General features: G+C 51.0%; 1 protein-coding gene across 7 annotated transcripts in view; it reads left to right on the forward strand.

Annotated features, from left to right (window-relative positions):
- The window catches only part of Ptpru (protein tyrosine phosphatase receptor type U), a 72,902-nt gene that overhangs the window by 30,324 nt on the left and 28,095 nt on the right, over positions 1 to 14,483 (forward strand). For 4 of the 7 annotated variants that reach the window (XM_023565656.2, XM_023565657.2, XM_003471252.5 and 1 more), the window contains exons 8-15: positions 791 to 1,099; positions 4,600 to 4,709; positions 5,054 to 5,255; positions 5,611 to 5,713; positions 8,167 to 8,440; positions 9,152 to 9,188; positions 9,948 to 10,086; positions 13,105 to 13,134. In XM_023565656.2, the coding sequence (XP_023421424.1) occupies positions 791 to 1,099; positions 4,600 to 4,709; positions 5,054 to 5,255; positions 5,611 to 5,713; positions 8,167 to 8,440; positions 9,152 to 9,188; positions 9,948 to 10,086; positions 13,105 to 13,134 (1,204 nt within the window). The remainder of the gene's footprint in view (positions 1 to 790; positions 1,100 to 4,599; positions 4,710 to 5,053; positions 5,256 to 5,610; positions 5,714 to 8,166; positions 8,441 to 9,151; positions 9,189 to 9,947; positions 10,087 to 13,104; positions 13,135 to 14,483) is intronic. The other 3 variants (XM_023565658.2, XM_005004248.4, XM_003471253.5) reach the window with 1 other exon arrangement.

Raw genomic sequence — 14,483 nt, forward strand, 5'->3', positions numbered from 1 at the left:
GAACTTAATACGGATTTTATCTTTAGATCCTCACATGGCATATAATGGTCTACATTTCTGTTTGTGCTTCCCAGTCATTCTCTGGGTCATTTAACTACTATTTGGCTCTTATTCTCCCCACCATGCTGGTTTCTACATATTATTGTATTAGCTGTGTTACTAAAACCGTTTCATAGTAAGTAAGGAGATGTACAGTGAAAGGTTGATTCAGACTGGCCAATGTCGATGTTCTTGAGTTAGAAGATAAACTGTACTGTTTATTTTTTAAAAATTTTAAAATCCTTTCTTGAGACATACAGTTTAAAATCCTTTCTGAACTGCCATACAGTTCAGGCTGGCTTTGAATTCGCTGTGTAACCCGGGCTGGCCTTGAAGTTGCAGGATTGTCCTGCCTCAACCTCTCAAGTGTTAGGATTACAGGCGGGCACCGCCATGCCCAGCAAACTGCTGTTCGAATAAGCATCATAGCTTACTAGTCTTGAGGGCTTACTAGTTAGCTGATGTCACACATGCTTACATGTATCAGAGATCCTGTGGGGTGCAGCCTTGCCTGAGGTCAGAGAGGTGAAGCCGCTCAGGCAGTGGCTGCCAGTGGTGGTCCCTAGAGCAGGAGGCAGGTGTGGCCTGGCTAACTCCAAAGCTCTTCCTGTACCTCCACTCCAATCCCAGTCCCTTGAACCCTGGGGTCAAAGGAGGAGGGCTGATTTCCGACGGCTGATCGATTCTTTCCCTGTCCCTCTGTCTCTCTTCCCATTCCCTCTACCTTTGCCCTGCTTCTTGGGTTCCCCAGAGCCCATGAGAGCCCCCAAAGGCCTGGCTTTCGCTGAGATCCAGGCTCGCCAGCTGACCCTGCAGTGGGAGCCCCTGGGCTACAACGTGACGCGTTGCCACACCTACACCGTGTCCCTCTGCTATCACTACACCCCGGGCAGCAGCCACAACCAGACCATCCGGGAGTGCGTGAAGATGGAGCGGGGCGCCAGCCGCTACACCATCCGGAACCTGCTGCCCTACCGCAACGTCCACGTGCGCCTGGTCCTCAGCAACCCCGAGGGCCGCAAGGAGGGCAAGGAGGTCACCTTCCAGACCGACGAGGACGGTAAGCATGCCGGCACGACGGGCATCCCGAGCGACCCCCGCACCCCCCAGGTCCCAGACTAAACTCTGTCTAGGGAGTATTTTGGTTTAAGATTAAATCAACTGTATTAACGACAATAGTTTGTATTTATTCTCAAGGGAGATTTCAGGTTAGATTGATACAATTTCTTCTTAATATTTGGAAGAATTCCACAGTGAAGAAGCTCTTTGGTCCTGGAGTTTGCTTTGTGGCATTGTTGTTATTATTTTAAATTTTTTGGGGCTGAGGCCCAAACTCAGGCCCACATACTTGCTAGGCAAGTGCTCTCCCATCGAGGTAAACCCCTCAACTCTCAAATGCTTTTTAATCATAGTTTTAATTTGTAAAATAGCTACTGGAACCTTGAGGTTTTCTGTTGTATCAGTTTTAGTGTACTGCGTTTTTCAAGGCATTTGTGCATTTCACCTAAATTGTCAGATGTCTTGACATAAAATTTATAATACTCTCATATGTATTTAATATCTAGTGGATCCATAATGTCATCCGCTTTCTTATTCCAAATATTAGTTTTGGGAGTTTGTTGTTTCTGTTTTTGTTTTTTTGAAACAGGGTCTCGCTATGCAGTTCAGGCTGACCTTGAGCTCACTTTGTAGCCCAGGCTGGTCTCGCACTCACAGTGATCCTCCTGCATCAGCCTCTGGAGTGCTGTGATTATAGGCGTGCACCATCACACCTGGCAGTTTCTCATTTTATTGAGAGAGAGAATCTTGCTATATATGTAGTTCAGGCTGGCCTTAAACTGACTCTGCAGGATAATCTGGCTTTGAACGCACGGTAGTCCTTCTGCCTCAGTTTCCTGAAAGCTTCGATTGTAATACATGCATTAAGGCTTATACATTTAAGCCCTGCTTTAGCTTCAGTTTATACATTTTTTTAAAAAATTTTATTTAAGGAGAAAAAGAAAAAAAAGTTTGTACTTTTTTTTTTTTTTGTGGTGTTGAGTTTGTGATCAGGCCTCATACATGTTAACCAGGATTATAGAACCACACTAGTGCATGTTAAGTTTTGTTACAGCCTCTCTTCACTACCATTCAATTTAATTTTTTTCTTTTTTTTTGAGACAGAGTCTTGCTATGCAGTTCAGATTGGCCTTGATCGCAACTTTGTAGCACAGGCTGGTCTCAAACTTCCCATGATCCTCCTGCCTCAGTCTCCTGAGTGCTTCAGTTTAAATATTTTATGGTTTCTGTTGTAATTTCTTTGACTCAAGAATGATTTAGAACTATATTGCTTTTTTTGTATTTTGGTACCGGGAATCAAACTCATGACCTTGCACTTGCCAGGCAGGCACTATGCTGCTGAGCTAAATCCCTGGCCCTGTGTTGCTTAGGGTTTTTTTTCCTTTTTTTGTCTTTTTGAGACAGGGTCTCACTATGCAGTTCAGGCTGGATTTGAGCTCACTTTGTAGCCCAGGCTGGTGCTGAACTTGCAAGGATCCTCCAGCCTTAGCCTCCTGGAGTGCTGGAATTATAGTTGTGCACCACCACACCTGGTTCTTGTTGCTTAGTTTTTAAGTAATTAGAACCTGTAATTGTCTTTCTGTTACTGATTTCTAGCTTAATCCCCCTGTGGTCAGAGTATGTACTCTAAATTTTGTTCTTTGAGAGTCGATCCTTGCTTTGTGGCCCAGTAAGTGGTTAAATTTTGGTAGATGTTCCAGGTATACTTGAAAATATTACATTCTTTTATTGTTGGGTTCAGTGTTCTACATGTGTCAAAATAGTACCTACTAAGAATTTACTGCATGGCAGACTCTATTCTGAATGCTTTTCCTATATTAATGTATATAATCCCATGACAACCCCATCTGGTAGATCACTATTCCTATCCCCATTTCACAGATGAGGTGAGACACTGGTAGTTGGTTGGTAGCAGAGCTAGGTTTCAAATGTGGCTTCTGGCATCATTTTTTTAAACACTGGATGTGTGAACTTGCACTTGCTAAGTGCATACTGTACCACTGAGTGACACCCCCACTGCCCCATAAGCCATGCATAATGCCAGACCAGGTCCGAAGTCTTCCCTTGGATTCTTGCTGATCTCCAGATCTCCCTGTACTCCTTGGTTTGTGGTTTGCCTTCTATCCTAAGGGGTCATCCCAATGAATTCTCATGCGGGACACCAGAACCCCATGCAGACCAGTAGACACATTGCAGCATCCCAGGAGCCCACTCTGTGTGCCCTCCTGCTCCCTACCTCCTGGTCACTACCTCCCAAGGTTAACTCTCATTCCGACCATTAACCAGAGACTAACTTCTGGGCCTCACATAAACAGAATCATCTGCGAGTGAATCTTCTTTTGATGCCTGGATTTCTTCTTTCCCTTCTAATGCACGAGAGACGGGCTTATATGCTGTATGACGTCCTTGTGAATTTCTTCCTACTGCTGTGCATTTTATTGTAAGAATGAATAGGCCACATTTATTTATCCTATTTACTATTGTTGGGTATTTGGTTGTTTCTGTTTTTTTGGATTCTTTTGACTTGTAGATTTTTTTTTTTTTTTTGGGTAGAAATACACGTTTTGGTAGTTTTATGCCTAAGTAGAGAACAGCCAGGTTTTAGGGTATTCGTTTATTATTAGAGGAACAAGCCAGACACTTTCCAAAGTGGTTGTACCAATTTACACTCCACTAGCCATGTGTGAAAATTTTGGTTGCTTTGTGTCCTCACTAACACTGGGAATTGTCTTTTTCATTTTATCATTCGGATGGGTGGTTAGTGGCCTTGTGAACTGCTTAACGCAGAGCAGCTTAGCTTTCATTGATTGCTGTTTCGGCTTCTGCTCTCTCTGCCTGAGGACTTCAGCTTCCCTGCAAAGGTTTATCAAGGTGTTTTCCCACCTGGAGACTGTTTTCTTCCTAGATGAGATTCCTATGCGAGCTCATGGAGTGTACGTTAAAACAAAAAACCAAACAATGCCGAGAAGTGTTTATGCTAACATTTTGATGGTATTTATGTTTGGATGATGCAATTATAGGTGCCGTTAATTTTCTTTATGCTCACTTAGGTTTTCTGCATCCAACATGCTGTTTATGTAATTAGATATCTTTACACAAGAAAACAGCTCCACCCATAGTCCCAATAACCTAATGCAATTGCTGTTTTCGTTTCTCTGGTTAAGCCTCTGTGTGTTCTGAAAAATACACTACTGGAGCCAAATTAGGAGCCTTAAAACTTCCCTCTTGGTTGAATGTGACCTGCACAGCAGTGACAGTGGCAGCTGTCCTTTTTAGTACTCAGTAATAAGCAGACCCTAGGGAACTGCCGCTGCTTGGAGCTTCATGTACCTCACACTGTTTAGTTCCAGTTGGTGGGGGTACATCATCTCCACTTCACAGGCCAGGAAACCGAAGTTCCCAGGGATTGGCTAAACCAAGTGAACCAGCTAGGAAGAGGAAAGGCTGGTATTTGGAGCCAAAGCCCGCTTTCCCTGCTCCCCCTGCCCCTTCCTTTTATAGTGCCTGGCGGGATTTCGGCTGAGTCCTTGACCTTCACACCACTGGAGGACATGATCTTCCTCAAGTGGGAGGAGCCCCAGGAGCCCAATGGCCTCATCACCCAATATGAGGTGAATGGGGACTCAGGGTAGAAGGTGGGAAGATGATGTCTTTCCTTTGCAGGACGGTATGGAGAGGGAGGGATAGGAGGGCAGAGGTTGACAGGTGTTTCTCTCAACTGTGGTCAGGGTCTGTGTGCCGCGCTTCTGGGGTGATGGCTTTGAGGGCAGGGGGAGAGGTGAGGATTCCCAGACGCCCGGTCCAAGGAGCACCCGCAGTCCTGCAGAGCCTGTCCCTTTGCCCAACTGCATCCCCAGCTTCCCTGGAGTGTGATGGGTGAGACGATGCTGATGTGCAGTGATCCTGTCCCTGCCCCCGTGCCCACCTTCCTGTTCCTCCTGCCCCCTACCCCCAGATCAGCTACCAGAGCATTGAATCATCAGATCCAGCAGTGAACGTGCCAGGTCCACGGCGTACCATCTCCAAGCTCCGCAATGAGACCTACCACGTCTTCTCCAACCTGCACCCAGGCACCACCTACCTGTTCTCCGTGCGGGCCCGCACGGGCAAAGGCTTCGGCCAGGCGGCACTCACTGAGATCACCACCAACATTTCGGGTGAGCCTTGCTTGAGCCCAGTCTGGCCTCTTTGGGAAGTGACTCAGTCCCAGGGTTCCATGGGGAGAGGGGTAGGAGCATCCTGGGGTTGTTAGAGGACCCCTGCTGTGAGATAAGGCTGTCCTTTAGGGGTTGAAGGGGCCAGGGAAGATTAAATAGGAGGGCTCAGGAAACTTGGTGGAATCAGAGGGTTAGGTCAGGGGTTTGATGCTCAAGTTTGGGAGCCGGAGAAGTTCAGGTCAGAGAGAACAAGAGGACAAGACTGCACGGGAAGAGATCTGAGGACAGTGGTTAACAGTGGCCTTCCCGTTCCAGTGGCCAGGCTTCATGCTTATGTCCCTGTTCCCTTCCCCAGCTCCCAGCTTTGATTATGCCGACATGCCGTCACCCCTGGGCGAGTCTGAGAACACCATCACCGTACTTCTGAGGCCGGCACAGGGCCGAGGTGCACCCATCAGGTGGGGAAGCCTGCGTGGGGGGTGGGAGGCCAGGACTGCCTGGGAGAGGCCTCATCCTCTGGTCTAGTACCCCCACTTGGCTGGCTCCCTTGTTCTGCCTTAGTCTGTGACTCGGGGCTCAGGCGAAGGTGGACATTCCAGGCAGGTGGAAAGCCTGCGGTCATCCCCTCTGTGGACATGCATCATTCTGTCCTGGTAGTGACTGCATCCATCCTAGAGAAGGCACGTCCTGGGGCCCTTTCCTCAGACATCTTGGAGAAGTGAAACTCTGGAGGCCTTATATCTTCTAGCTCTGTCCATGGGGACACAGGGATGAGCTTTCTAGGGGGCTAGAGTAGCTGTCAGATGAGGCCTCCCCCTGGGTGGCTGAGAGCTTGGCTTCAGTGCTTCCTTCTGCGAGGAAAGCTGCTGATGTCTTTCGGCTGCTTTTGCCGGTGGAAGGTGCTGGGGTGGGGATGGAGTGTGTGTGAATGAGGTGAGCAGCCTGGGTTTGTCTTTGTGATACAGGTGTGTGTGTGTGTGCAGTGTGTGGCATGGAGATGTGAACATGTGTGAAAGGGATGTGTGAGAGAGATGAGTGCATGTGTATGAGAACATGATGGTATTTGTACAATTGTGTGTACATCTTACTGTCAGCCAGACACTGTGCTGGGGACGCTGGGTACATCAAGTCCTTTTGTCCGTGTGCTGCCGCATGCAGTGTGTATTACTGCTTCATTTCACACAACAGGAAACTGGCTCAGAGCCTGATAACTTGGTCTGAAGGCTGTGCAGCTATAAGGGATTTGCACTGCAGGTCTATTTGCAAACCTGTCCCTTTTCTGGAAGTCACAGTGCCTCCCTGCCATGCTAGTCTATTGCTTCCCTCTGCCATGGTGATCCGTGGGGAGAGGGTGGTGGCCTTGCTCATGTGCCCCAGGCAGACCCTGACATCCTTACCTCCTCACCTGCTGTGTCTCCACCCATATTTGCCAATGCAAGTTATGGCCTAGCTGGTTCCAAGACCCTCAAGAGTGACCCAGGAAAAAGTCAGGGCTTTTTGCATTTTATTGGAACCTTGGGGCCCTTGTGGAGCTGGATCAGGGAGGACCTGGGAAATGCTCCTCCTTTCCTGTCCTCCTGAGGGATTCTATGAGCTGGACTGGTCAGAGATGGTGAGGACAAGGCTGGGTGAGGGCAAGGAAGTGGGACATGATGGCCAGGGTGAGGCACGATGGCTCTGTGACCCAGGGCATGTCACATCCTGGACTTCTCTGAGCTATAAGCTATCCTCTGTTTTCTTTTCTGTACAATGGGGATCATTCCAGATTAAAATGGGCTTTGCTCACAGCTGATGTGAATTACGATTCTTTGTGAGGCGTGAGGCTGGGAGAGGCCTGACCTCTGTGGGGAGGTGGAGGCCAAAGGGTCTTGGGCTGGTGTTCGTAACAGGCTAGTGACAGGCAATGGGCTGGTGACCAACACTCCTGACTCCCGCAACTTGGAAGCTCAAAAGTAACAGCTGGAGAGCAGGGAAACGGCATTTCTGCTTCCCAGAGCAAAAGCTGTCAGTATGGGGTTTCACATGGTGAGATGTGACAGAGACTGTTGTGGGGAATATTTAAATTTGTCAACATTCACATATTTACTCTCGGCTTTGTTCCACTGAGGATTTGGAGGTACTCACAGCAAAAAGCCTGTCAGTAAAGTGATAAAATAAACAGAATCACAGACTTTAGGAGCAGGAAACACAACTCAGAGCAGGTGGGCTGGGCCCGGAGACAGCAGGTTCTGTTTGCAGACGGAGAAGCTGCCTCAGGTGGGAGGATACTAGACTTGTATCAGGTCTGACCTTGTTTGCTTAGTGTCCATCTCTCCTACTAGTGGACAACTTCAGAAAACTGAGATTCCCTAGGGCCCAGCATGGGGACCTTCATCTGAGCTCAGCAAATACTTTATTGGGAGTGATATGGGAGATTGAGCCTATGGCTTCCCACGTGCTAGGCAGGTGCTACAATGCTGAACTGTAACCCAGTCCTCAAGAAACATTTTCTGAAGGAATGAATGAATCTCATCCAGCCGTGAGGCCCAGAGAGGAATCATTGGTAGCTTCAGCTGCTCAGGTCTGTGTCAGCACTGCTCAGTCTGTGTCAGCATCAGGAAGGTGCACTGAGGCATGCTTCCATTGAGCAGGGCCGGGATTCTCAGCTTTGGTTAATAACATGCACAGCACTGAGATGCACTAGCTGTTTGCTAAACTTGTCTGTTCTTTTGTCTATGTCTCAGTCACTCTCATTTTACAGAGGAGGAAACTCAGACCCAGGGAAGTTAATTGATTTGCCCAGGTAGTAAGGGGCAGTTAAGATTAGTTCCCAGGTGAGCCTGACACCAAGACCCATGCCCTCTGCTACAGGACAACTCTCCTGGTCCTTGAGCCTGCCTGTGATTACTTGCGTTGTCCTCTCCCTGTCCAGTGTGTACCAGGTGATTGTGGAGGAGGAAAGACCACGGAGGCTGCGTCGGGAGCCAGGTGGCCAGGACTGCTTCCCAGTGCCTCTGACTTTCGAGGCGGCGCTGGCTCGTGGCCTGGTGCACTATTTTGGGGCTGAACTGGCGGCCAGCAGCCTGCTGGAAGCCATGCCCTTCACGGTGGGTGACAACCAGACGTATCGCGGCTTCTGGAACCCACCACTCGAGCCCAGAAAGTCCTACCTCATCTACTTCCAGGCAGCAAGCCACCTGAAAGGGGTGAGGGACCGGCCAGGGTAGAGGTGAGGGAGGTTGGGATGGTACATGGCAAGCTGGAGATATGTTGGAGCAATCCTACCAGAGAGGCCTGATACCCCGCCCCTTTCCCTTCCTATTGCCTCTTCTTTTTCCCTTGAAAGCATCTCTCCCATCCTCAGGCTCCTTCCCATAGAGTAGTAGCCCCTTCTGGAAGCTTCTTACCTGAAGTCCTTTTTATCCAGGTCCTCTGCCTAGCCATTGCTCCTTCCCAAGGCCCTACCTTGTTTCAGGATGCTCTTCCAGAGGCGTCCATCTCAGGTTCCTGCTTTCACATCTGAGGCCTAGGCCGCGTCTCCTTCCCAGTCCCGGTCTTCCCGTGAGGCCTCACTGTCTTCTGTTTCTTCCCTCTGTGGATCGTTCCTGCTCTGGCTTCTAACCAGACCTTTGGTTGTAGACCCACCCTCATTTCTGAGATCCTGCCCTGCTTCCCAGGCTGTTTCTCTGCTGCTTGTATCTCGTCCCCTTTTCTTAAGGGTCCCCTTTTCTTAAGGTCTGCTGTATATAAGGAAGGCCCTTCCCCTCTGTACCCTGCACCCCCACTCCTAGGCCTTCCTGCTGGATGAACTGTCCTTTGTTACAGTTCATACCTCACCAACCCTGATCACACCCAAGAAACCTGGGGAGGGCGTGATGGGCCTTCCCTGGTGCTGAGCCCCTCATCTGTGCTTCCAGGAAACCCGGTTGAACTGTATCCGAATCGCCAGGAAAGGTGAGTACCACTGGGTTCCTTTTTTCCTACATAGGGCTGAGGAGCAGGTCCTGAGGATCCAGGCCTGTGGGCGTGCATCTTGGCAGTAGGCAGGCCTGGGTCACACAGAGCTTTCTTTCTTGGCTCCCTTGTGCCCCACCTCAAGAGCCCTGCCCCTAGGCTGCATGGGGTACTGGTAGGGCTTGGGACAGGCCTATGGAGGGGGAGCCATTCTGTTGGGCATTGAAGGTGATAGTTATGAGGTGCTAGTTCTGAGTTTGGTATCTGTGACAGGAGAGATTTAGGAACACTGGAGCCTGTGTTGTAGGGATTATCCCTCCTCTAGACATGAAATGTGCTTGGTTACCATTCTGTGATGCCTGAAGTATAAAATTTCCCTTCTGTCACCTCAAACGAGGCCAATAGTGTGGGTCTGAAGCCCAGGTGTCCTCCATCCCCATGTGTGGGAACTCTATTGGGAGCGGGTACAGGAGGTTGAACCTAGAGCTTCACACGTGCTAGGCAAGTGCTCTGACACTGAGCTGTGCCTCAGCCCTTAAACACTCCCTGAAAGAATGATGCAGAGCATTTGAGGAAGGAGGCTATTCCTGCCAAGGCAGGGTGGGCGAACACTGAACTGGGAGGCAGAAGGGACAAAGAAGAATAGACCCTATCTTTTGATGGCGGCTGTCTGTGCTGCTTAGTCTGTCCTTTGGCTGCAGGTTGCGCTGGGTGCTTCCCGTTGCCCCTCTGATTCTTTTTCTGCTTTGTTCTCCCCAGCTGCCTGCAAGGAAAGCAAGCGGCCCCTGGAGGTGTCTCAGAGATCGGAGGAGATGGGGCTCATCCTGGGCATCTGTGCGGGGGGGCTTGCGGTCCTTATCCTCCTCCTGGGGGCCATCATTGTCATCATTCGAAAGGGGTGAGTGAGGCCTGTGCCCTGGCCCATCTGTGGCTCCTAGACCTCAAAGACCCAGTGGGCACAGAGAAGTGCGGTTGGTGACTGGTAGGGCAACAGCCTGGTGGCTATGTGGGGGGCTGCTAGCCTGGGCACGGAGCCTCTGGAGGAACCAGAGTGGGGCAGTAGGAAGCCAGAGACTCAGTGAGTGAAGCTGCCCTGGAGCAGCATGGCTGGCATGCCAGTCTGGCCATCCGGTGCTAGTTATTGTCCTGTGGGAAGGCACTTGGTGCCTGGTGCCGTGCCAAGAAACTGTGCTGGCTGTGGGCCCTGCTTCCCTGTGCCTGCAGGGGGCTGTTCCTAATAGGGAAGGTGTGCAGGTGACCTGACTTTGAACCTCAGTCCCCTGCAGATTGCCAGCCCATTTGTCTGCCCTGAACATGTGATCCTGTAGTTGGTCTGGCCAGGAGTGTGCTGCTCACTCCCTTTCTAACCAAGGCCCCTGAGCCGTGGCTCTCCCACGCCCTCCACCCTGTCGGTTTCAGCTTGCCCTGGACCTTGCTGCTGTGGATCACTGGGGAGTCCTCCTGCCCCTTTTTCCCCCAGAACCCCTAAGTGTCAAAGGTGCAACCTCATCTTCATGTCAGGTGTTTCTGCACTGTGCCTAGCACACCTTAGAATCCAGGACTTAGAATAGTAGAATTTCCAAAATCTAGGATTTAGGATTCTAGGAATCTCAGAGTTTAGAATTGTACAGGCTCAGAGCCCCAGAATGAGAGAGCTGCTGGGTAGTTTAAGGACATTTAGTCTAGTGATTTTGAATCTTTTTAAAGCGACAGAACCTGTTTTCAAAATAAAGCAAAACAAAACACTCTCCTGGGAGCCCTGTAGATGCAGTGCATGTAGTCTGAGCAGCAGCTCTGGCTCTGGAGGTTGAGGGCTGCTGACCCTGTCCTTTACCTCATTCTATCGTGGGCAGCCTGAGGACACTGTGACCCATGCACCTTAATTGAGGGATAGGGCTGCTGAGCCCCAGAGGGGGTAGCATACCTGTTTAAGGTGACCCAGGGAGCCAGAGGCAGAGCCAACGTCATCTTCTCTCTCCACCTGGGCTCTGGCTTCCTTAGCTACTGCTGCTGCCAGGCTGGGCATACATGGGCGAGTTGGCGCTGGTTCCCTAGGCTGCCAGGAGCAGATAAGTAGGATCCAGGGAGATGACAGAAAGCTGGCAAGGGCCACCTTGTGTGAGGCCAGGCACCAGCAGGAGAGGGAGTCTGGGGGCGGATGTGCCAGTGGAGTGGGGGTGTGGGAGTGGTCTATTCAGGGCCTTAGGCTCCTATTTTTCCCTTCCCTGGTCCCTGAACAGCTTTGTGAGACAAAATGTTTTTAATTATCATTTAATGAGTAATTACTATGTGCCGGGAGCCTTTGCACACACCATCCATTAGTATGTTAGCTGTGAGCACCTACCACATGCCAGGCAGTGTTCTGGTGTTTGGAATACATCAGAGAACACTTCCTTCTTGGATCCTGGCAAATGAAGCAGATCTGACTCCTTTTTTTTTAAGCTGATGAAGGAACTGTACTTAGCAGTTTTTCCGTGTCACTCGTCTCCATGGCAGGGCTTAATCTGAACTCAGGTGAACTCAGGTCTGATTTTAAGGACCTTGAAGTAGGTACCTGCACTTGGCAAGGTCCTGTACTTCTCCCTAGCAGGGAGCCTGGGAAGAGACGATTCTAAGTGGGGTAGGGGTGGGGATGGAGAGGGCCATGCGTGTGGGGTGCTGCTAGGATATGCAGGATTGCCTTGTGGGACATTCCCCTCACCCCAGCACAGACAACATTTGGCCAGGGCGGGGATCAGAGGTGCTGTCAAAGCCTCACCAGGAGACCCCTCTTCATGCAGAAGCCTGCAGTGCCTTCCTGCCCTGCAGCACACCGTGTTGCATCTCCTGTGTCTGTTAAAAGCCTCTTAGTCCTCTTCTAGCGCTCACTCTGTTGTGGCCTTCAGAGGCCATTGGGTTTCACAAGCTTGTGTTGGGGGGTGTTGGAACAAAGCAGATCTGGAACAGGTGGGGTGGCAGATTAGCTTGGGGTGTAAGTGTAGGATATTGTTAAAGAGGTCAGTCATCTCCACCCCTGGGGACTGATGGGGCCTTGTGGGGAACACAGAGGAGGCTCAGGGCCATGGTCCTAAGCCATTTACCTAGAGACCTGAGGCCTGTTGTGTACTCTGCCCTGACTCCCTTGGGCACAGCCTCCCCATCTGTGAAATGGGTTCAACCCTGCTCTGGCTTCTCCCTGAGGGTGTGCTGCAGTGATATGAGGTTGTACATGCAGAGTGGGGTTTGGCTCCTTAGCCCCACAGCCAGTTGGTGTATGAAGTGGCAGGCCTAGGTATGCCCTGTGCATTAGCTGGACCTGCTAAATGCTGCCCTTTCCCCATCCCTGGCCCCTCTCCCTCCCAGTTCAAGTGTATGCAGATGGCTGCATGCTGGGGGCAGTGGGACCTGTGGGTGGTGGGGATCTGCAAGGTTGAGAGGACCCCAGATGAGTGGAGGGATCTCTGTCTCTGTGTGGGGGCCTCTGTATGTGTTTGTAAATCTGTGTCCATGTGACTGTGTTGCTGTTTGGATGCACATGCATGTGCGTATCTGTACATGTGTATACATGCATTTGAGTGCACATGAGGATGTGGGAATATGTGTTTCGTGTGTGAGCATATGTGTGTGTGTGTGTGTGAATCTGTTTATGTGTGAGTGTGCGTCTGTATTGTGACAGCTGTGTATCCCCCAGGTCCTTTGCCCACCTTTGCATCCCAGCAGTGGCTCCATAGAGGTTCAGGAAAGGCCTGTGGTACTGGTTCTCGAGGCCTAAGCCCATCCAGTCCCCAGGCCAGGGAAGGCACTCTGGCGTGTCCAGGGCCTGGCCTGTCTTCTCCCTGGCTCAGGAAGCTGCAGGGTCTCCCTGCTGGCTGGCATTTTTGTCTGCTTTGCTGGGAGACGGTGGACACACTATGCTATTCTCTTTGCATGCTGCCAGGAGAGACCACTACGCCTACTCCTGCTACCCGTAAGTAGTACTCCTGGCTGGAACCCCCAGGGCGAGGCCCTGTGACCCTTGGACGGGGATCCTGGGCCCTGTTTTGGCCTAGTGTAGCCCTTTCTCTGCGACCACCTCTGCCTCGGGACCCCTTCTTTGTTCTCTCTCCTGTCCTCTCGTCCTCAAGTCAAGGCCATGAGCGTCGATTTTGTAGTCAGTCAGCTGCCTCTGCTGCTTCCCATAGGCAAGTCATGTTGTCTCCCTGAGCTTGGTGTCCTCTCTACACTTGTCCTGGGCCTGCTGCTCACATCCCAGTTTCCGGCATTGCTTCTCTGTGCCCAGACCTCCCTCCGCTGGCACTGAGCCTTCAACTCAGCTCTTGCAGATCTTGCTGACGGGGCGGTTCTCCTTCCCTTGTGCCTTGTGCAGATAATTTTTGAATCTAAATGCAGAACTTTTGAAAATGTCTGTGTTAAATTCCACTGGCCTCATCTCACTCTGAGATCATGCAGAGGCCAGCAAGGTCATGTGTCCCTCATAGCTCTGTCCCCTATGGGTCAGGCTGCGAGCTCTGGGCTGGGAGCAGAGCCTTGTGGTCCACACACTGAGACTGCCCTCTAGCCAGGGTCCACTTGGTGGTGGGTCCTCTCAGGTGCCATTGTCAGCCAGGTTGGCAGCTGTCTGCTGTCCATGACCCTCTGTCTGTCCTCCTGTGGTTTGCTGGTGTCTGGCCCATCCATCCTTCTCTTTCTGTCCCCATCTCTCTCTTTCGTGTTACTGTCCTTTAGTCTCACTCTCTTCATCCTCTGTGTCCTACCACTTCTCTTTCTACCTCAAGGTAGTCAACCGAGGGTGTAGCCACAGAGTTTTCTCTTGACCTGGCCCCAGAGGAGTCTTGGGCTTCATCCTGGGCCACAGTGGGGGTGATGCCTGAGCCTGGTGGGTTAGGTAGGTGAGTCACCCCATCCTTCCCTGCTCTAGAGAGCCCTTGGGTCCAGGATTGGCCAACGGGAGTCCTTGTCCCCATTGATGGTCAGTGTCCCTGAGCCCTCTGTACCCTGCACTTTCTTCCTCATGCCTGCCCACACCTGCACAGTGTAGGACCAAGCAGGTGAGCAGCTCTTTCCTTTGGAGCTTTCCACACAGGTCCCAGTTCATTTCCCTCACCCATTTTCACCCTCTTGTTCATGGATCTCTGTACGCCACTCTCCTCCCACATCCTGAATGTTCCTCAAGAGTCAGAGGAGAGAAGCCAGGCCCAAGGGGGCTCGCACTTCCTCTCTGCTTTCAGCGGCATGCTGGGCAGGTGGACAGTGGGGAGTATGCACCCCATATGCATTACTTTGCAAGTCTGGGGTAGTCTATGTGGGGCCATCCCA

The sequence above is a fragment of the Cavia porcellus genome, unplaced genomic scaffold, assembly GCF_034190915.1.
Source record: "Cavia porcellus strain 051 isolate PalLab524CR breed Dunkin Hartley unplaced genomic scaffold, mCavPor4.1 scaffold_25, whole genome shotgun sequence".
NCBI lineage: Eukaryota > Metazoa > Chordata > Mammalia > Rodentia > Caviidae > Cavia > Cavia porcellus.